The 20,752-nt window shown below is 47.2% G+C and overlaps 5 protein-coding genes across 5 annotated transcripts; 2 read left to right on the forward strand and 3 right to left on the reverse strand.

Annotated features, from left to right (window-relative positions):
- Nucleotides 1-1,269: 1,269 nt before the first annotated feature.
- BDV37DRAFT_239136 (gamma-glutamyltransferase family protein) lies at nt 1,270-3,695 on the reverse strand. Its single transcript, XM_032080920.1, has 4 exons — nt 3,187-3,695; nt 3,112-3,130; nt 2,703-3,052; nt 1,270-2,606 (listed from the first exon to the last, which is right to left on the reverse strand). The coding sequence occupies exons 1-4, from the start codon at nt 3,349-3,351 to the stop codon at nt 1,320-1,322; spliced, it is 1,821 nt and encodes a 606-aa protein (XP_031945554.1). The 5' UTR covers nt 3,352-3,695; the 3' UTR covers nt 1,270-1,319.
- A 72-nt stretch (nt 3,696-3,767) lies between these two features.
- On the forward strand, nt 3,768-6,371 carry BDV37DRAFT_239140 (uncharacterized protein). Its single transcript, XM_032080921.1, has 4 exons — nt 3,768-4,183; nt 4,267-4,588; nt 4,659-4,977; nt 5,034-6,371. The coding sequence occupies exons 2-4, from the start codon at nt 4,329-4,331 to the stop codon at nt 5,748-5,750; spliced, it is 1,296 nt and encodes a 431-aa protein (XP_031945555.1). The 5' UTR covers nt 3,768-4,183; nt 4,267-4,328; the 3' UTR covers nt 5,751-6,371.
- Nucleotides 6,372-6,416: 45 nt separating this feature from the next.
- BDV37DRAFT_191440 (uncharacterized protein) lies at nt 6,417-7,032 on the reverse strand. The gene has a single exon (XM_032079681.1). It carries the CDS (start codon nt 6,809-6,811, stop codon nt 6,503-6,505), a length of 309 nt encoding a protein of 102 aa, XP_031945556.1. The 5' UTR covers nt 6,812-7,032; the 3' UTR covers nt 6,417-6,502.
- An 84-nt stretch (nt 7,033-7,116) lies between these two features.
- BDV37DRAFT_279183 (uncharacterized protein) lies at nt 7,117-8,370 on the reverse strand (the record flags this gene model as incomplete). Its single annotated transcript, XM_032086274.1, has 4 exons — nt 7,117-7,242; nt 7,296-7,833; nt 7,892-8,025; nt 8,077-8,370. The coding sequence occupies 4 exons, from the start codon at nt 8,368-8,370 to the stop codon at nt 7,117-7,119; spliced, it is 1,092 nt and encodes a 363-aa protein (XP_031945557.1).
- Nucleotides 8,371-15,280: 6,910 nt separating this feature from the next.
- On the forward strand, nt 15,281-16,683 carry BDV37DRAFT_239147 (uncharacterized protein). Its single transcript, XM_032080922.1, has one exon. The coding sequence runs from the start codon at nt 15,611-15,613 to the stop codon at nt 15,872-15,874; it is 264 nt and encodes an 87-aa protein (XP_031945558.1). The 5' UTR covers nt 15,281-15,610; the 3' UTR covers nt 15,875-16,683.
- Nucleotides 16,684-20,752: the final 4,069 nt, after the last annotated feature.

The following is a 20,752-nucleotide window of genomic DNA, read 5'->3' on the forward strand; positions in this document are numbered from 1 at the left end:
CGCCATCACCGTCATAGCGGAGAAGGACATCATCGTCACCATCGGCACAAACGTGCTCCGTCTCCTCCAAGGAGCGGAAGTTCCAAGCTAAAAGGCTTTTTTAAGTCTGCTATTGCTGCATATTAGAAACCCATATTCTATATTTTTTTCTTTTGCTTTTCCCCCTTCCTTCCCCCTACAATATTACAAAATCATTCTCATTTCAATGTGGTCTTTTGTCTCTTCTCATGTTATGTTGTTTCTCCTTCACCATTTATTTCATGTAAAGCCCCTTTCTTGTTTGTCTTTTCCCTTTATGTTTTATCTTTGAACCATAGCATAGCGTTCAGGTAAAGGAAGCATAGCAAAGGTGTTATCTTTTCTGTTATGTACGTACCTGTCTGAATACTTTTCTTTCATGTTGATGAATACTTATTTTATACGTTTTATATTGAAAAATATGTACATCAATGCTATCCTTCTGTTAATAAATATTGCTTATTACACCAGCTTGAGCTCAGTGGATACCCTTCGTTGGTTTGAAGGCTCCAAGATTGGGCATCCCCCAGACATTGCACATTTCCTGTCCAACACTGGCACTCGAGGACTGGTAGATACAGTTATACTCAACGACAAATCCCCCCCCCCCCCAGTTCCCCGAACACCGAGCCTGACATTCTTGTACATAACAGCTCCGTTAGGATCCTTCACTTCCGTCAAAGCCCCTAAATAGCACCTTCATATTAGACCACTCCAGGAGCACTTCCGATACCAGGCCGCCACAGCGAAGATCTACGGAAAACATTTCCCGTACAATCTCAACCGTTTCGTTAAGACCAATCACGTAGGCACCTGCCAGTGCTGTGATTGCTTTGACTGGTGTTGTCGAAGGGCAGGCTAGATGTTTTAGTTGCCTGGCGGTTTGTATTATCAAATGAGGTAGAGTGAGGTAACACCCCCCGCATAGCTGTTGATGATCTCGAGTCCACTGAGAATTATAATAAATGTAGCTAGCCTCTGTCGAACGGCATAGCTTGAGTAGTGATGATAATGGCGAGGGCAATTCCAAAGAGACAAACAAATAGTACATTTGCATTTTAACCAACCATCATCATTCCTAGATTACTAGTTCCTATCTCACCCCACCGCCTAGGTCATGACGTGCTTTTAATTTTGGCTCACGTTCTCTCGCTTCACTTGCCCTGGCTTACGCTTACACAGGTTGTAGAGACGGAAAGAGACTCCGTTGTGCTCTCACTAGTTTTTTTCAGAAGGTTCCTGGGAAATAACTAATGTAAGCTTGGTATTTTGCGACTTAGATTGCCACTGATTACAATACATCACAGCACCGGGATGGCCATTCCATCTCCTCTCTGGTCGCTTCCTGCGCTGTAAATCAATTGCCCATCGTCGTGGTGACAGCGAATAATCTGTCCCCTACCGAACATGCCTCTCTCCCATCCGCTCAGTACCTTTACTTGGTGACCGAGACGCTTCAGGCCCTCGACAGCCTCGTCGCTGATTCCTTCCTCTATATAGACACTGCGATCTACAGGTTTTCCTAGCTCCGGAGAACCAGCAGCAATACAAATCCTCGGGGCGTCCAATGCCGCCTGCGGGTGATAGTTGAATGCAAGCATGTTGAGTAGCACCTGAACATGACCCTGGGGCTGCATAAAGCCACCCATGACACCATATACTGAGTGTAGAGATCCATCAGAGACGTTGGTGATCATGGCAGGAATAATGGTATGGTAAGGCCGTTTCCGCGGAGCCAGAACATTTGGATGGCCCGGCACAAGAGAGAAATTGGCTCCTCGGTTTTGCAACGTAAACCCACAACCCTTGGGGATGATGCCCGAGCCAAATCCGGCGTAGTTACTATTGATAAATGAGATGCCGTTACCCTCCTTATCTGTCACTGCAAAGTAGACAGTATCGCAATGGTTGTGGGCTGGGCTGCCGTGGTCAAGGATATCAGTCGCCTTATCCGGGTTGAACAGTTTTGCCCTCTCGGCCAAGTAGGCTGGGGAGATAAGTTCGCTGGTCGGTACCTTCTCGACATCGGGGTCCGTGACCCACCAAGAGGCATCAGCGAACGCTATACGCAGACTTTCGATAATTGCATGAAGATATTCAGCAGAGTTATGCTGGTCCTCCGTGAACTTCGGAATCTTGCCCATTTTCTCAAGTTCCTCAAGGATGCCCAACGCCATGAGAGCAACGATTCCCTGTCCATTTGGTGGGTGCTCCCAAATCTCCACTCCTTGGTTGTCTTCACCATCCGTTCCTGCACCCTGCTTCTCAGCAATGCTCTGTCCGATGAACTTAAGGGAGATTGCCTCCGTCTCCTGGGTCCCAGTTTCGGCATGGTATTTCAGATCATCTAGAGTAAGGTAGCCTCCCAGATCTTGCACAACTCTCACTAGCTCCTCTGCAACTCGCCCTTCATAAAATCCCTTCTTGCCATTTGCTGCAAGCGATCGGAAGGTCTGGGCCAGCGTAGGGTTTTTCAAGATTTCACCAGGAAGAGGGGCTCTGACCCCATCTTTAGCCTCCTGGTCTGGCTTGAGCATCTCATGTGAATTCGGAGATGCCTCTCGAAGGAGATCTTCACCTTCTCGCCACTGTCATTTATTGGCCATCAGTCCATATTCTGCGATGATATGGCATTCCCTGTCTCGGGTGACAAGGTTCAGTGACCAAAGAAGTCTTTCACTTACAAAAAAGGACGATAATTCGGATACAGGAAAACCATTCTCGCCAAGTTCAATAGCTGGAAGTAAGATCTGCTCCAAAGACAGTTTACCACTTCCAAATTTCTCTATGGTGTCAACCCACCCTGCAGCTGCGCCGGGAGTCGTCACCGCATGAACGCTCTTCATAGGAATGGTTCCAGCATCGTTTAGGCCGACGTTCAGGTCACTCCGAATTTTCTCTAGCGTAACATTTGCAGGGTACCGCCCAGATCCATTTAGGGAGTGAACTTTTTTCGTTTTGGCCTCGTAGAAGAGACAGAACATATCACCTCCAATACCCGTCGATGAGGGTTCGGTGACGTTCAATGCAGCGGCTATCGATCATAATAAATCAGCTTCTTTTCATTAGACCGATGAAATTAACAATACGTACCCACAGCTACGGCAGCATCCTTAGTTGGCCGTTAGCATGCTCCAGACGGAAGAAGAATTGAGTATAAAGACGTACTGCAGCATTTCCTCCCTGTTGCAGAATTCTTTGGCCCGCAGCAGCTGCCAAAGGCTGGGTACATGTTACGATTCCATTTGTGCTATGCACAGTACTTCTCCGACTCTTGAATGGGACGAAGTCGTGGTTCAGTCTAGAGTAGATTGCTTTCGAGTTGAGGGGCATTTTGGATTGAACTAATTGCTTCTGCGGTCGTCGTGAAACGAGGTCTTACCCATAGAAAGGATACACAGCGCGAAAGGGAAAGCAGCTCGTGTTGCTTTAGTACGGTCGAGGGGCCCTCGGCCGAGATATAAGTTATAGGCTTCCCCATATTAGTAGTTTCCTTTACCCCGCCGGCCTGTCCTCGGAAAGCACCGTATAGTTGGAGTCATCGTATCTTATCGGTTAAGTGCGCGGTTGGGGTCGTTGATAGGCTAAGAAAGACGAGGTCAGCCCATATGACAAGGCACTGAAGCATATCGATGACCATGGCATTGACCATCATTTGGATATGGCTCGAGATATGAACAACATGACTCTGTTGGAGAGGGCGAGTAATAGACTGAAAGAGAAGGACTCTTTCCGAGGATTCGGAGAAAATGCGCCTTCAGTTGTGACCTTCCTAAATTGGAAGGTGGAGTAGATGTCTCCAAATCAAGGAAAGCGCCGCCTCGTGACCCCAACCTGTCAGATGCACGCGCGTGATCCCGAAAGATTAATGTCACTGATCGATCGATAAGATATTGTCTAAAGAACTACACTACAAGCCGGTGGAGGAAACTTTGGAGCTTATCCACTGTCCCCTGGAATTCTGTTCAGGTACAGTCCAAATCAGGCAGGATAGACGCGAAAAGAAGCATCCGACCCAGACTTTTCTCATCGGCATCTCAATCACCGAGACGAACCACCTCTGTTGCTGTGGTCCCGCACCGAAGACGGAGAGCAACTGCGTCATCCACTGCTTTCCATCACCGCGTAGCAGTATCTTATTTTAATTCATAATTTAGCTTTAAAGGCAAGAGAAGCTCAGGTTCTCTGTTGCATCCTTAAGCATTTTGGCTAGTATTCGCTTTGTTAACTTTGCGCTGCTTCTACTAGCTCTTCTGCTCCCATCAGCAGTGCGGATCTAGATCTTTTCTTTACTTGCTCAGCACAACACCATGGTGGTATTCGTGGACTTGGACCATGATACATTCAGCAAGAATCAGTTCTCGCATGGGCCCGATGCTTTGCCGCATCTCTTCGCTGAACCGGGGAAGTCGACATTGTCCAAGTTGATGGTTGTCGGAGCTCCACAGTCCGCAAAGCTGCCTACTGACGATGATATTTCCACCGACCCGACACGCGATGCTTCACAGTCTCAATTGGAAGAACAAAATCAAAATCAAAATGCCTTCTCCGCTGCTTTGGGCTGTTATCCGTACGCAACACTAGTGAACCAGGTCACGTTGTGTCTGGTTCGGTATTGTGGTGCTGACTAGAAGATTCAGGATCGTTAAAGAAATCGCCCGATCAGTGGATCTCAACACGCTGCACGCCCTATCTCGGACATGCCGCCAATTCCATGCGAACCTGGCACCCTACCGCCACCAACTAGTCAAGCAAACCCTACGCTGCGAGAATGAATACATCGAGACGCTGTCAGACCTGCTACGTAGCGGTACTCCGATCCCCGACAGCGTCAAGTCCGTGATCCGACTTCTGAGCAAAGAGGCCAGGGGCTCTGGGCGTCTAACTGCCGGCAAAGTTGCCAAATGTGCTCGAGACATGGTTGGCGAGTGTCGGCGATGCTCCAAAGTGGTTTGTCGCGTACGTTGATTAGAATGGATCGCCAAAAGCATAGCAATACTAACAGCCCTGTCTAGAATTGCACAGCAAAACCACCAACCAGCAATATGCTGAAGAACCGCATCCGTCGTCTCTGCAACGCCTGTCAGACAGCCCCGCTAGCCGATCTTCTTGCTTTGTCTCCTCCGAGCCTATCTGCCTATGATACTCAGCCTTTGTCATCCGAGCAGCCTAGCTTTACAACTGAAGCTTTTCAGCGTACTCCTTGTTCCTGTGCAGACTCCGTCTGGCTCTGTCATCAGTGCGGAATGTTCGTACGTAACAGTGACACAACGTACCGCCGCGTATGGACATGGCGGACCAGATACAGTACCTACCTGGGAGGGCTAGGCACTGGTATTGGCGAGGGCTGTCAGGGCGTCAAATGCGGTCGTGGAGAAACTTGCTTGGCGGCTCAAGAAATCGAGCTCGAAGTAGAATGCGAAGCAGACGGGTCTTCAGGCAGTCCACACGGAACTGGATATGGAAATATGGGATCACATAATCATCCGAACGACCGTCGGGACAGCCGTGAAGAAGAAGAGCCCGGGTATTTCCGACAAGAGATCATCGGAATTGGAGGTGTGGTCAAACATAAAGCCAAGAAACGGGTTCTGGTGGGGGCCTGTGTCGTTGAACACGAGGATGAGAGAGAAACAGGCCAATATTTGGCACGTGAAGAGGCTGGGCAACATCGAAGCTGGTGTGGATGGTGCTGGAGAGTGATTCCATCCCAGAGTGACTTACACAAGTGACTCGGACGTCGAGGGGTTTGTTTCAAGTTTCGCATCGCATAGCTAGCAATTGATTTTCTACCACAAGCATCCATCGTACATACATCTACATCAATCAACCCATTCAACCGCATCAAAAAAGCAACCCCAACCCTGCAAATACCAAACAACCCCAAAGCTCCCAGAAATAGCACGAAACAAACGCAACTCCCCAGCCGAATTCCCAACCCAGCCAAGAACCCCGCATGCCAAAAAGGCAATCTAGCATTAAGCTTCGGGGGAAAGCCTGGCTAATGATCCTTCAGGCGTATCCGATCCGGAAATAGATTCTGCATCGGGGAGGCTGTGTTGTTGGAACAGAGGTGGTTGGTATTGAGTTCGGAAGGATTGGGGCTATGGAGCTTAGGTCTATCTCGCGAGGAGGAGATCGTTTCCCCCCCCTCCCCCGGCCTCAGTTTGAGGGCGAGTATGTACGTACGTACGTACGTACACACACACTGTATATGTGGTTCTGTGTTTTGTGGATGTTGCATTAGACTCGAGTTTGGGTTTCACTGGGGGATCTCGTATTTGGGTGCTACTGTTACACTGTGGGTTTGAGGTAGGATATTACTATAGTTACACATTGTATGGAAGATGCAGGATGGTAACCATGATCGAGTAGAAGAGGTAGATTTCAAAGTGGACCAAAAGTCTAGATATATTTGGTTTGAAATAAAAAGGGCAGAGCAGCAATATATACTATGCCAATCAGCCTGGGGTATAGAAATACATCAATTCATAAGATAAGGAGAATTTCCAGCACATAGGAAAAAAAGACAAGAAGAACAAAGGAAATTCCGGCCGTGACAAAGGAAATACGTTCCCTCCCTCCAAAAAAAAAGAACCCGTTTATGTTTTCCAAAGTTGCGCCGCCGCCCTATGAAGGCCATCAGGGATGGCGCAGGAGAAGAAGAAGAAGAAGGAGAAAAGAATATCGTGCTGGTTCTGTAACACAGTAGCAGGCCGCGGGTGGAATCGAAATGTTCCTCGGATCCATTTTTAGAATCCCGAGAGTAAGTCCTGGATCTCGTGGGGTCCATCTTAATTTGGCCTGGAAAGTCATCCTGAGTGATAACGGCTTGTGTAACCGTGATCGTTTCTCGGGAATCGTTTTTGTTTTTTTACTGGTGGTACAGCAGGAGAAATGACGTGCAATCCGTTCCGGTGGTCCCTTGGGTTTCCTCCAAAAAACGCCCGTCTCGCTTGTCGGTGGTATAATGTGCGCGGCAGCGAGTAGCAGGAAAAATCGTACAGTAGAATCAAGATTGGGGCGGTTTTGCGTCAATGTGTCTCAATGGTAGCGTGTGCGATTGGTTTATGGTCATCGTAAGTTTCTGCATTGGCCTCAAATCGTGAATGACTTCCAGGACACTGGAGGAGGGAACTGTGTCCCAGATGGAAGCGCGGGCTCATCATAGTTGAAATGGTGTGCGGCTGGCCAGGTAGGCGATGGGTATTGGCAGTGGAAGGGCTGCTTCCTAGTCAGCTTTCTATTGTTGGTGTTATAGACTGGGGTTGGCTTACATCGTTCAGAGGGACAGGCGCATAGCTTGGCGTGGCCAATGGCCCTTCTGATTGGTCCCAGCACCGCAAGCTTGCATGCATGGGCATTGGTGAGGATGATAACTCGCTGTCGATGATGGGTTCCGGGTATTGGTCGCAAACCGCTGTAGGCGTCGAAGCCACGGATGACCGAGGGTGAGACGGGATGGATAGCGTTGCACCGTCTGAACAAGGGGAAGGACAAGCCTCAGGGCTCGAATAAAATTGGCTGTCCTCGATAGATTCATGAATGTGGTGCGGGGGGTAGAGGGGCGTTTGGTGCTCCGACGGCATGTTCATCCCCATCCACATGAGACCACTGTCGCTTGCTAGGTCTGGATGAATAGGCGGTGCCACGAGGGATCCAATTGACATAGAAGTCGTTGGTTGAGTTGCAGCAAGATAGTGGCCCGCATTGGGATCAATGGGTGCGGCCTTGGGCAAGTAATGAGATTCAGATACCATTGGGATGTGACTCTGTCGTCCCCATTGCGCGTTGTTCATCTGAGTCTCAATTTCACTGGAACATCGTTCATTAGCCGGTACTCAACCGATACTCAAGATCAAGTCAGACTCACTGTCTTTCTACGTGGCGTGCCAGTAAGTCAGGACGGTGAAACGCCTTTTTGCATCCCGGGTGGGTGCAACGGAACACGGCCTCAGGGTTGTGGTTGAGTTCATGTCGCCGTCTATGTTCCGCTCTGGTGAAGACCTATGTGGAGGTTAGTCGGGGTTAATCGTTTGAATGTAGGGGTCGACGGACCTTGTTGCATCCTGGGAACTCGCAGGCGTGTACCCGTTTCCCCTTCTTCGCTTTACTGATGCGATGGGTAGTTGGGGTATAGGTGATTGGAAGAGGAATCTCTGCTTGAGTGTTGGTCCGGCGCATTGTGGTGGTAGTCTTCTTAGATGAAGACTTGTTCTGTGCTCGAGAAGTGGAAGGGGCAGAAGTCATTGCTGTTGAGGAAGTGCGTGGAGAGTTGAGGACTGTTGACAGATGGATAGGCGAGTGGGGAGAAGATATAGTTTCGGTTCCTGGGGCAGATCCTCTAGCCATGATGCAACGACTCAGGTGCCTGTCAGAAACAGAAGACGGTGTGGTATGGGGGCGTGTGGGGATGGTGGTGGGCTGTGATGCAGGTTCGTATATTGTCTAGTATAGAAATAATTTTATAGGGCGGAAATGGATGAGATCAGACGGTCCGACGAAAAATAAAAATAAAAATAAAAAAATGCCTCGCATATGCAAGTCAAATTGATGCAGTGAGATCCAGGGGAGACGAAGAGAGACAATCTGAAACAGTCGGAATGATGGCAGTAGAGTGCTGAGGATGCTGAGGAACTGATATAGAACCGTCAGAGTGGAATATGCGAGGTACCGAGTCAGATGGTGTCGCCAGAGATCTGCTGCAGACCCTTGCACGGGCGATGACGGTAATAAAAAAAAAATAAAAAAAAATATAAAAAAATCAATAAATATGAATATCAATTATAATTAGTCTTTTTCATAAGACGAATGAATTAAATTAAACCGGGGGGTGTGTTCTTTGGGAGAATAATAGGATTGTCATTAAACATAGCAAGCACAATCACAAATAGATAGGGTAAGCGAACAAGTGCTGATCGCTCTGCAGGATGATCATACCAAAGGGCAAAAGAAATTAAATAAACCGGAGAACATGATGGCTATGTAAATGAAAAGCCTCAAGAAGACATGCATCCACTTACGGAGCTAACCAGGAATTAAGAGGATAAAAAGGAAAAGAAATTAAAAATCATAAACAGGGAAAAGAAAAAAAAAAATGAAAATGATATTAAATTCAAATGAGTCAAAATCATATGGATAAAAATACAATCCTGGAACAGTAACTTATTATTTTCTGCGTTTACTGAATTGGACTCATGTTATTTTAGTTCTTTTTTCTTTTCTTCTTCATTTTTTTTTTTTTTTTCTTTTTTCCTTTTTTTTTTTTTTTTTTATTTTCTGTATGTTATGTATGTCTTTATGTATGTATGTATGTGTAAGTATACATGGACAGGTGTTCCTCGAAGTGTCTTCCCTCAGATAGCTAAGCTGCAGAAGCTCACAAGCAAAAAACCGCGGCAGGTTCAGGATCAACATTTCTAGGCCTTCTCAATTGGGAATTTATCCTTCTCCAATACATTTCGACCGCTTTCTTTTCATTCCTTTTCCCACTTTTTCTTCTTCGATTTTTTTTTTTTTTTTTTCTTTTTTCCTTTTTCCTTTTTTATACAGTTGCCATGCGGCGTGAGAAGCCAGGGATCTGATTGAAGGGAAACAAGCATGGGTGTATAATCCACTGGAAAACCAACAGACAAGACCCGTATTGACTGGTGCGGCTGAGGCGCAAAGTTGGGGGAAAGTATGCCTGACAGACAGATTATTTTTATTACACCCTTACTCCATTCGTTAGTAGTCAATTCGAACGGTACCACTGGGTCGACTAAAAGTTAGAGCGACAGGGATCAGGCCCAAATACACTTCAACGGCTTTCTGTTGGTGTGATTCCACTGCATCGCGAGACCACCAGCAGAGCCATGGTTGCTGGATCTTCATTCCCCAGCGCCACGATGATCCGGAAATATTGACCTGTAATTCATTTTAAACCAATCTATTTGGGTTAGAAGAGAAAGGAGGATTCAGGAGAAGATGAAGGCCAGACTCAACGTGGACCATTCTCGGGTCATATCGAGCATCTTCAACAACCCTAACACTGGGTACGAGGGTTGATTTTTGATCACTACCATGACTAGTCGGAGAAGTAGCTGGAGCCCTAATCCAATGATTTTTGGTAACTTCAAAACCACCACCACTAGACAAATATATCTGATCACAAGTAGTATTTCAGGCCACCGATATGTAGCATAAGATTTGGCAGATAGGCGTATAACAACCGGTACGGTTGTTAAGGATAATAATAATGATCAATCACAGCAGAAGTTGGGATTCAGCTGCATGTATGGAGTATTAGTGGGAAGTGTTGGTTCGAGGATTACCCCGTGATTGGCTCCCTCGTATCTTCGTTCGGCTCCTCTCTTTCTACCCTTTTTTTTTCTCTCTCTTTGACTTTTGTTTTTTTTTAGTTTCCTTTTTGCTTTTTCCCACCATGCCATAAGGTAATTTACTACAACTTCCAAACTACAAGTGGAATTTCAGGTTTAAAGCCTCAACAAGGTCCACTCTCTAGAGATGCACTTGACCTCCTAAATATCAACGACCCACCACAACCAGCCAAGATCCAGAACCACTCCCGTAGTCTGTAATGTGGAAACCCATCCGTCGGTCAAATTGAATTTTGACACCGAACAGCTGGCTGGCCTTGAGACCCAGCTTGCAGAAGAAAAAGAGTCGCATATCGCGAGTCGCGACCCAATCTGCATCATAGCCGGAAAAGGAAAAAGAAGAAATCAACCTTGAATTGTTGCAATAATCGCCATAGCACCGCCAAAGAAACATAAATCTTAAGAAATGAAATACATAACCTAAAAGCTATTAATAACCACATCCCCCTCGGATAAATCAGCACTGTGTATTCTGTATGGGTAAGCATTGCCCATTGGAATGCTGATAGACTTTTGGACGAATGGAATTTGTCATGGTAAACCCTCGCCGGCGAGAGCGTGCAAAGCAAAGCCCCTCAAACGGTGTGTGTGCCCCACTTGCCCAGGGGGTCAAGAAAACTCCAAGATAGCCAAAAGTTGTTCATTCTCTGCTTTGAGCCTTAGTCTCCTTGGTCGGAAACCATTTACGCGGTCCGACAGGTGCGTCCGTCGAATGCTTAGGTCTCCACTCCCGTCGCCTGGCCAGTGTCATAGCAACTACGATCGATCTGAGTGTCGGCTCCTTAAATTTACTTTTGTTAGTAGGGCAGATTCATCTCATGTGTACGGAGTATATGTGTGTGTGTGTTTGATGGTCACATTCTGATCACTGGTCTATTACCCGATGGAGTCTAGTCGCGCACTTGTCGTAAATGCAAGGAAGGCGGTTCCCCTTGCCCTTCCCTCAGCTTGAAAGCTACCGTCGATCGTGTGGTCAGTTCCAAGGCTTCTTCCCCATGCTTGGGAGTCTGCCTGCCAAGGGAATTGATTTCCTATCCTACCCGTCGGTCTCCTTACACAGAATCCACATTATCCGAGTTTCACGGAATTGATTCATGGTTGCTGATTGGCGTCTGCTTACACGGCATACATCCCTCCCGTTGGAATGGAAGCATATCCAGGGAAAACCACGTGTGCCAACGTTGTCGAGAGGAATTAGCAGCATCGGGAAGCGCCCGATAAGCACCTTACTCTTACCGGCCAATCACTTCCCACAAAGTAATGTGAGTATCGGCCTTGCCGATAAACTCATCGGATATTCCGCCTGGGGGGTCATTCATCCCGAGGGCTCCCTGATCCCGCGGGGTCATGTTCTGGAGCACTGAAAATCACGGAAGAGGAGACCCAGAATTCAAACTCTCAAGCTCCTCGTCAACAATGCAACAAAGAAAATTTTGGTTTGACCCAGCCCTGTGGGTCAGTATCGGCCATATTTCCGCAGTATGTCCGACTAAGTTGTCCTCTGGTCCGTCCCAACAACGTGTGCTTTAGCTTGTTTCATCGATCTAGTTGATCATTGCCTGGCAGACGGTAATCTCGGCGAACCAAAGAGGGATAGATCATATAAGTAGGTTTCCCTTTTAATATACGGCTTTCAGATGAAGGTCCCCTTCCGGTTAGCCAGATGACACAATCGGAACATGGCTCAAGGTGGGGAAGACTAGGGAGGTGTCGGGGAAGAAAAAATGTGTACGGAGTAATTCTGGGGAATCTCAAGTTCCAGGCGAGCGGGTACCCCATGGGTTGACAACCACAATCCGGTGGTCAACTACTTTCTGTTTCCAAGTTTAATGTACTTTTTTGGCGTACAGCTCCTATCAGCTTCTAAAGGGATATGCTGTAAACGAGAGAATCTTCTGCGCAGACGGAGCAGCTTCCGGGAGCCAAGGTTGGTGGAAATATATCAGAATCCTGCGCGACGCAGAGTAATGCATGCGTACCAACTTCCATAGTAAGCGGGCTTCTATGGCTTTTCCATGAGTCTTCTGAACGCCGAAAGATGGTGACGGACAGCTAAATGCTTACAACCTGGTGCATTTGGTTCCCCTGGCTCGAGATTCCCGGTCGTGAATGAATCAATCTACTAGCATAGCAATAGAGATTGCCCATTGTATTTGCGTAGTATTTTTTTTTTCTGAGAAGGGGGGAGGGGGTGGCTCTAGCCCAGACAATGCGTAGAACTCAGAGGCATAAAACACCTGAGGTGTCTACCGAAGCGTGTTGGATTTGAAGGTATGCTAGAACCTAACCCATCCAGGGAATGCTTGGCGGATGTGTCCAATGGGGCGCTCCCGGAAGGGACGGCTTATGCACACTACTCTGTACAGTTGTAGGCACTACTAGTAATAGGTTAGCTGTTAGTAGTACTGGCATTACCTGCCCCCGATAGCCTCCAGTACCACTGCGATGTAGCACGAGTACCCAGCACTCGGGATGCCATGGGAACATCATGCAGCCTGCATTGGTTCGAGAACAATCACGTGGAAGGGGCCCATCACAGCGTTGATGATCCTTCCGCGTAAGGGGAGTACTAGTAGTAACATCACGCTACTGCAGTAAGAAACCTTGCGGTTTTGGAATGCCATGCTCAACAGAGTTGGAATTCCAGAACGACCACTCTCATACACGGATGTTATTGCCCAATCACATCACGAGCTCGGGAAACAGGATGTATGCGGTCCCCATGATGCTTGTACCAAGCAACAAGTGCTCGTCAACTTGGTAATAGACCGTATTTATGCATCTTGAAAGTCATGTGCTGATTGATCTCCACCGAGTGGGGTGGAGCCGATATTAAGCACTAACCTGTAGTAGACTAGCTAAGCCAACACCCGCTGGGGGCGGTGATTGGACAAGCCCCTGAATGCTAAGCCGACCGGGACGCACTCATCTGCTTTGGCATGAGGAAGTGCATGTACAGAATATGTCCGGAGCACTTAGGGGCATTATTATCGACATCACTTGATGTCGTTTCAAGTCCACCGACATCTGCTGAGTTGTGCCCTCGATCCTACACCTATATGGAGCACATACAAGCGAACACAACTTCGAAATTCTCGGGAGCAGTCCGTACTAACCTTTTAGATCGGAATTGCGGCAGGGAACTAGAGTCCGTGATGGCAGGATCCACCGCCGGAGCCAGAACCTGGCCCGGGTCGGCCGTGCGTTCCAACCCTCAAAGTTCAAGTCCATAGCTCCAGGTTCTTCCTGGGTAGGTTTACTACGTCGGGTAGGTTAAACAGTAACGTGACACTTAGTCTTTGCCGTAAACCAATAGTTCCGGAGAGATGGAGTACGTCTCCGGACTCGGACCCGACAGGTCTCGACCATATGCGCTAATCATTGGCATTTGATTGACAGGTGATTTCGGCTCGGTGATAATCCCTTGATGTTCTCGTCACTGCATTTCTTGATCAACGTCATGGGGGCGTTGACCCTATCTCCGACCCGACGGTCTTGACTTCAAATTGCATACTCTTTTGGGTAACCATCATGCGGCCCACTCAGTTACAAAGAAACAGCCCGTTTCTTGCCTGATCCAATCACAGAGGATACCAGTTCAGGTTGTTACTGCTTACTCCAGAGTAGCACTGTGATCATTGTGCAGTGCTCAGCCTGGAAGTCAGAGTAGATAAGGTTCGAGATCGTGTAAAAATAGAAATCGATGCATGAAGAAATTCCTGCTCAAATCGAAGTGCAGTTCCCGTGAGTCAGTCAGCCTTGCCTGAGGCTGTGAAGGATTATGTAAAATGTTAGTCAGTGATCTTCGCTGGTTAACTAATCATCGGATTTTATCAGCGAACCATGATGCGTGAGCGAAGCATTTCCCGCGAGAGGAAAGAGGAAAAGGAAAACGATAAGGAGCCAGTCCAAGTGAGGAAAATCCTGCGAAGCGGGTCACAGGAAAAAAAGCTCAAAAGTGACTGACCAGAGCCTCATATCACGGTCGCAATATCACCCCATGTATGGAGACTGGCAAGAAGGAAATCGAGTTATGTTTTTGAAGGCAATTACCTAGTTTGTTGGCCACTTGGACAAAGCTTTGAGCCAGAAGTCTGGCGAAGTGGTACTTTGGCATGATAGTCGACCGCGGGATACGCAACCTCAAGCCCGTACCAATGAAGAGCTATCTGCAAATACCTGGAGAGGTGAGGATCCACCGGTTTCAAGTTATGAGAGAAATGATACCCTACTGACTCCGCTATGGGTTGAATTAATAATAATAATAATAATAATAATAATAATAATAATATTCAGTAATCAATAAACAAATAAATAAAATAAGTGGATGGTTCTTCTGTCGAGTGGGGCCTTTGTGCATAACCTGATCGGGCATAGACGTCCACTGACTGCGTCGCGGATTGGTCTGTCGGATCAGAAGGTGCCTCGCTTTTCCAGGTCCCATAGTTTATTGCTAACCCATTTCAAGAAATCCGTGGTTCGGAGTGCCCAACGGAATATCTACGGGCGGCTCCTACCGTACTCAACTAGCTCCTCTTGTGATATGATCTTCTTTCGCTTCTTCCATGGTTCGCTTCAACCTAGATTGGTCCCACTCACACTTGATATCCAGTGACATCTTCTCCCCCTCTAGCTAGAATAGGTAGTGTCACGAATTGCCTGTTCTAGTAAAGTGTTTTGACGATCTTTCATCGTACACTTCAGAGACTAAATGGCCATATCAATTCCCAGGTTTTCAGATATCGGACAAGGGTCCTCTACTGAAACGGACGATACTTGGGAGGAATGCGCCGGAAGGATTCCTGACGAGTATTGCCGAAGCCAGGGTGATAGAAATATTGGCCAACCGGTGATGATCCCGAGGCTCCTTCAGCCTTCCAGGTATCAATCCAGGCTACATCTTCGCCTGCGGACTGGGATCGACGATGCTTCGTAGCTGTGTCCCTTCATGCCATGTGTATCTTGATAGTGTAAGCATCTTCAAGCCTTTGGCTACAGGAAACATCCCAGATCCATGTGTCGTTGCAGTCGAGTGAGTATTGTACGTATGGTATTGAGGCTCTATCTAAAGACACCCTCGTGGAGCACGTTAGCGAGACTCTCGGAGAACCATTGGTCCAGAACGCTCGCTGTACGTTTTCCCTCGCTTTGGGCCGGCCTACCCTAACTCCGTGCAATTGGCAACTTCCGCTAATATCGTAGCGCCGGACAACATGTTCCTCGCTTCATCGCCCAGAGAATCCTGCTGGGGCAAACGATCGGCCGAACTGGCACACGGAATTGGTCGATCTCGCTGGCGGGGCAGATTAATTTTAACCACTGAGACACTGGGCTGGACTGGGGGTGTACTGGGTACGTCTCTGTTAAGTCCGACGTGTATACCGTATGGAGTTACGAGTTCGTCGAGTACGGCGAAGTCCGGAATTAAGCCCGCAGTATTTGGATGTACATTGATACTCTTTCGAGAGAGGTGCTGATTGAAGATAGCAAATCAGTGCTAAGAAGAGAATACTAGGATCAAATTTTTCGGCTTATGTATGCCTTACGCAATGCCTTGGATGCCTCAGTATCCTGCACGCTACTGCTGTAGCTGCAGCACGGGGCCCTTCCAGTCAGCCTTAGACCAGGGTGCCATGCGCTGAGCTAGGGGGTAAAGGAGGGGACAAAACGTGGCCTTCCTCGAGATGTGGCATGATCTGACTGACTAGTAGTACCATCGTCGAGGATCAGGACTGGGCCCGAGACCGGCTACCACAGGCGTGTTTGTCACCCTTGACATCTACCGGGTCGTCAATGCATAACTATCTCACTTCGTCGCCCGGTGGTTGGTCCCCTCGGTTGATCATAATACCACCTAATAAGTAATATCGATCCTGATACGGCACGTTCGTCTAGGGGCTTCCCATTAGATGAAGAGAAATGCTACATCGTCAGCTCTTCTGGTACTAGTATGACCAAATAAATGGAAATTAATTTCTTCAGCCGGTCCCACTTGACAGAATCAAGAAAATAACGACAGATAACGCTGGAAGGATTCAGATCCCCGCTGGAACATGCAGAGAGTCCATGCATGCGGACCTCCCACATTGGCTTGGGCGAGACGCCGTTCACCAAACTAATTGGCTGACAAGTCATGATTAATTTACGGCCGCCAGTCTCATTCGCCGGCCACCGTTATTGTATATCTGCCAAAACCTGATCCTTGCGGATGCCAGGTCCATTGGAATGTTCCATCCGACCACACGTGTGCAAGAGCCTCTGTTACCATTTCACGGCGATCACGCACCATTTGGTCGGTACCGGGTTATTCTAGTGCAATTTCTCTTTTCTTTTTCTTTTTTCTTTTTCCTCTTCAGTCTGTCTTCTCCTGAGTCACTGGATATATCGGATATTGGATCCATTCGCAACCCCCTGACTCGGAATCACCAAGTATCTGGAGCCGGTCGACTGGGGAGATATCATCTTGGGGGGGAGGGGAGGGATATGGCAGACCATCAAATCCCGAGTATTACGCTATTTGAAATACAGGCAGCGATATTATGCAGCCTGAGGACAGAAGACCGCTAATTCGCAGCATACATCCGGAAATAAGCAAGCGTGTCTATCCCATTAATCAGCCACTTCCTGCCTTAGGTTTGGCACGGGTAGACCCAACACATGGAAGCTTCTATCACTCAACCAACATCCTGTCCGTTAGGGGATTGGCCCATACTATGCATAACAACCCATGTCTGTTCTTTGTTGTATCCGTAAGACCCACCGTGGATGGCTGGGATTTGCCTCTCTGTCATCCTGCTCAAATTACCAAAACCAATAGCACTCTGACATTGGCGCCTATTGCCTTGCCTGGGCCAAACGTGCAGGGTGTTGCATCCATGGCTAGGATGATCTTCATATCCACTACTCAACACGTGTGAAATAAAACGCCACCTTGATAGACAAACGATCTCGAATATGGAATGCAACCTCACTTTGACACTCTAGACCATTCCGGGCGCATATGCGCGCAGTATATGCCACTGACGTCATGGGGAATGGAGGGATAACGAAAGCCATGTGCAACATCCTTGTAGATACCATGCATACTACTTACCACATATGTATAGTTCTGTATAGTACATGCCAGGTTAGGTTTCAGAAAGTTCCAAAGGCAATCCCCGCGGAGTCTGCGGCAGCCAACAACAACCCAAGATTATCCATAATCCTGGCACTGATAGACCCCTCCACTTACTGAATTCGGGGGTGCCGTGAGATTCTCCTCACGAACCAACCATGCGGGTTCTTTATTGATCCTTGCCACGTTGTGCCTCGTGGCCCAGGACTAGGCGCATTCTGACGTCTCGGTATTTTTAGCCTGAGCCTGCCTTAGGGCCATTCCCCCTCTCTTCGTTTAATCCCCGTCCCAGTCACCGGCTCAACCACCACTTTTAAGATCTCACCGTGCAGTCTTACTGGCAGTATGTGCTCTTGAAACAGGTACCCTTATGCATGTAAGCTGCGTTCGTTCTTCAGACTGTTGGTTTCAGGTGAGGGGCTGTATCTATATTTATCTCCATGCAATTTTGAAACGACTTCCCTTCTGCATGGCTTCCTGTTTGGCGTGGGGTATCACCGTGCAGAAATGCATCCCAGCTCCGTCATGTCAGCATCTTCTATTTTCCTTCTTTGTTTTTTTTTTTTTTTTTTTTTTTTTTTTTTTTTTTTTTTTTTTTTTTTTTTTTTTTTTTTTTTTTTTTTTTTTTTTTTGTCATACTCCTGCAGCAACGACTTCTCCTAGGCGAGACATAGCCTTTCAACTACCTGCGTCTTACTTTTTAGTCTCTACAGTTCGCGTGAACGCTGTATTCTATATTTATCGTGATCTTCATCCGGATATCCGGCCACTGCCTCGATGTTGAGGTCGGGTGTTTGTCGACTCGACGATGGGGGCTGGGTCTTGTTTGTCAAGCTGACCTGCTGTGTTTTCGTCATTAGCTGGTTTGGTGGTGTGTGTGTGTGATGATCTATCGAGACTCGAGAGAAACTGGGGCCATCGTAGATGCGGCGAAGTATGCACATACATACATACATACATACATACATACATACTGCAGAGAATCCGAGCGAATGAAGAGAAGAAAACCGATGGAAGCTTCTTTTCAGAATATATCGGTATAAAGTCTATGCCTTTATCAAGACAAAACTCATATAGATGGCCTTAGGGTGTTCTGGGAGACCTCAAGAAATCAAGAAATGGTGATTGTATGTAGTAAAGTCAACCGACGTCCCAAATTGAAAACGCTCGCACATACCGTGTTTCCAGACAGGAATATATATATACACATAGTATTGCCCCATCACAATAGAGCGTAGGACATACATTCGTAGTTCCAAGAGCAAAAAGAGCAGACTAACTGGATAAAACAATCCACGTGGAACCCAGGACTACATCTATAGGATAAATAAACATATCGAAGATATAAAAAAAAATTCCCAGTCGAACAAAGATCCAGTGATGCAGTCACACAACTAGCCATGGTTATATATATCCACAAAACAACCACAAGGCCATACAAACAGAGAAACGTCATGTATATACATATTTATGTATATATATATGTATGTATGTATACAGATTAGATAAACACCATCACCCTGAACCTCCCATAGCCAAGGGATCCGTCTTCAAACGACTTATTCGACGGAACCCCATTCTGGATTCCGAAATATTACTTCTGCTCTATCATATCACCGGAGGTAACAGGCTAGTAATAAACACGAAAGAGCTCTACTTTTGGTAAAGCGCATTGGGCGTGGAGAATGGCAAAGCTGGTGGTTAAAACAGCCTCACCACCATACCCTCGGTGCTATCCTAGATTTGTATGTAGATGAATAACTTCATGGGGGGCTTGTGTCACACCTGCACACCAGGCTACTTGTTTTAAGACTAGTTACGTCCGGTTAAAGAGAACTGCCGCCGTAATCATTTCCGGGATGATGAAAACAATAGGAGAAAAGAATTGCATGTAATCTATCTCGAAGGATGATCTAACCGCCATAGCCCCAATTCAATGAGATCCGGCAACGGATGATAGTTTCTTTAATTACAAGACCTAGCGAGCTAAGACTATGGAGAGGGCCGGTTTAGTTGCGTTGGAATTACGGTTCAGGAAGCGGCTGGGTGTGCGAGTTTTGTCACTATAGGACTATGTATCATTGACGAGGCTATTCGAGTCTGGAAGATGGGCGAGAGAATATACTCAAGAAAAAGTATTATCCGTAGTCTAATGATTGGTGTGTTCATAACGATGGACAGAGGGGTGTCAACATGCGGTAGTGATTTGTATAGGCCCGATATTCATAAGTATATATCTCCGCAGTATACACCAGGTTCTATAGACTGCAAGGGAGAAGAGATGGTGGTCGAATTAGCCATATTAAAACGATTAGTAGGAACGACACCCCTTATGGAATAGCTTCTGTGGAGGTTTTTAGGAACAGAGGATGAAGGTGGTACAGTAACGCGGCCTGCCATAGTGGGATACGCTCACAGATTCTAGTGGGCTGCTAAACCGCTAGATGAAGATGCGCCTTGGTTGCACGTGTGGACCAGCGTTGACATCGGGAAAATACATAATACCTAAGGATGGCGGTTATTTGTTGCCTTGGCCCTCAGACACCAACTAGTAGAGTGTGGTCGGTGTGTTGTAGAGAAAGAGAGCTTGGCTGGATTCGATAGTCCGGCAGTCAATCGTCTGATATGTGATGTTGGGCGCTCTTTCTGGACGTTGAAAGTAGGGAGGCAAGGGTGTCCCAGATCAATGAATATAGAGACAATTTCCTCTGGGACAAATGTAAATAGTAAGTGCACAGTCGTATGGAGGATTTATAGACTATAGAGAGAGGGAGGGAGAGAGGGAGAGAGAAAGAGAGAGAGATGGTAGGATCTCGCCAAAATTATGATGTGAAACAAACCCTCGCTTCCTGAACGGGATAATAGCATTCAAGTTCATATGGCAGGTGAGTCGAGATCAAACAAGAGTGGTATCCATTCATTCTTCGCATTAACTACAGGCTCAGCCATCATCTTACTTACAGTTCCCCAAGCATACCAACAACATTAGGGAGATGATGGCCAAGGGAAGTTCAGTAAATCACAGATAATAAGAAATCAAAGGAAAAGAAGGTAACCAAGGCAGGATAACCCCAGCGCAAGAACAGCAAGGTATGAAGGAACACAACTATGTTCACAAGGGAGAACTCAAAAATACTTCACCGCAGAACGCCTTTTCAAAAATACAACTTCTCTGGGCGACATACCGCAGTCTAAATCCAGAACGAAGCTTCTGACCCTCCCGGGTATCTTGTGGCCGTTC

Source organism: Aspergillus pseudonomiae (genome assembly GCF_009193645.1).
Source record: "Aspergillus pseudonomiae strain CBS 119388 unplaced genomic scaffold BDV37scaffold_7, whole genome shotgun sequence".
Taxonomy (NCBI): domain Eukaryota; kingdom Fungi; phylum Ascomycota; class Eurotiomycetes; order Eurotiales; family Aspergillaceae; genus Aspergillus; species Aspergillus pseudonomiae.

Bases quoted from the DNA above. Each gene is read 5' to 3' on its own strand.
- BDV37DRAFT_239136 (XM_032080920.1), bottom strand. From the start codon at position 3,351: ATGCCCCTCAACTCGAAAGCAATCTACTCTAGACTGAACCACGACTTC. The intron at 2,607-2,702 runs GTAAGTGAAAGA...AATAAATGACAG, and splicing joins CCGAATTATCGTCCTTTTTT to TGGCGAGAAGGTGAAGATCT.
- BDV37DRAFT_239140 (XM_032080921.1), top strand. From the start codon at position 4,329: ATGGTGGTATTCGTGGACTTGGACCATGATACATTCAGCAAGAATCAG. The intron at 4,589-4,658 runs GTACGCAACACT...TAGAAGATTCAG, and splicing joins GCTGCTTTGGGCTGTTATCC to GATCGTTAAAGAAATCGCCC. The intron at 4,978-5,033 runs GTACGTTGATTA...AGCCCTGTCTAG, and splicing joins GCTCCAAAGTGGTTTGTCGC to AATTGCACAGCAAAACCACC.
- BDV37DRAFT_191440 (XM_032079681.1), bottom strand. From the start codon at position 6,811: ATGGACCCCACGAGATCCAGGACTTACTCTCGGGATTCTAAAAATGGA.
- BDV37DRAFT_239147 (XM_032080922.1), top strand. From the start codon at position 15,611: ATGTTCCTCGCTTCATCGCCCAGAGAATCCTGCTGGGGCAAACGATCG.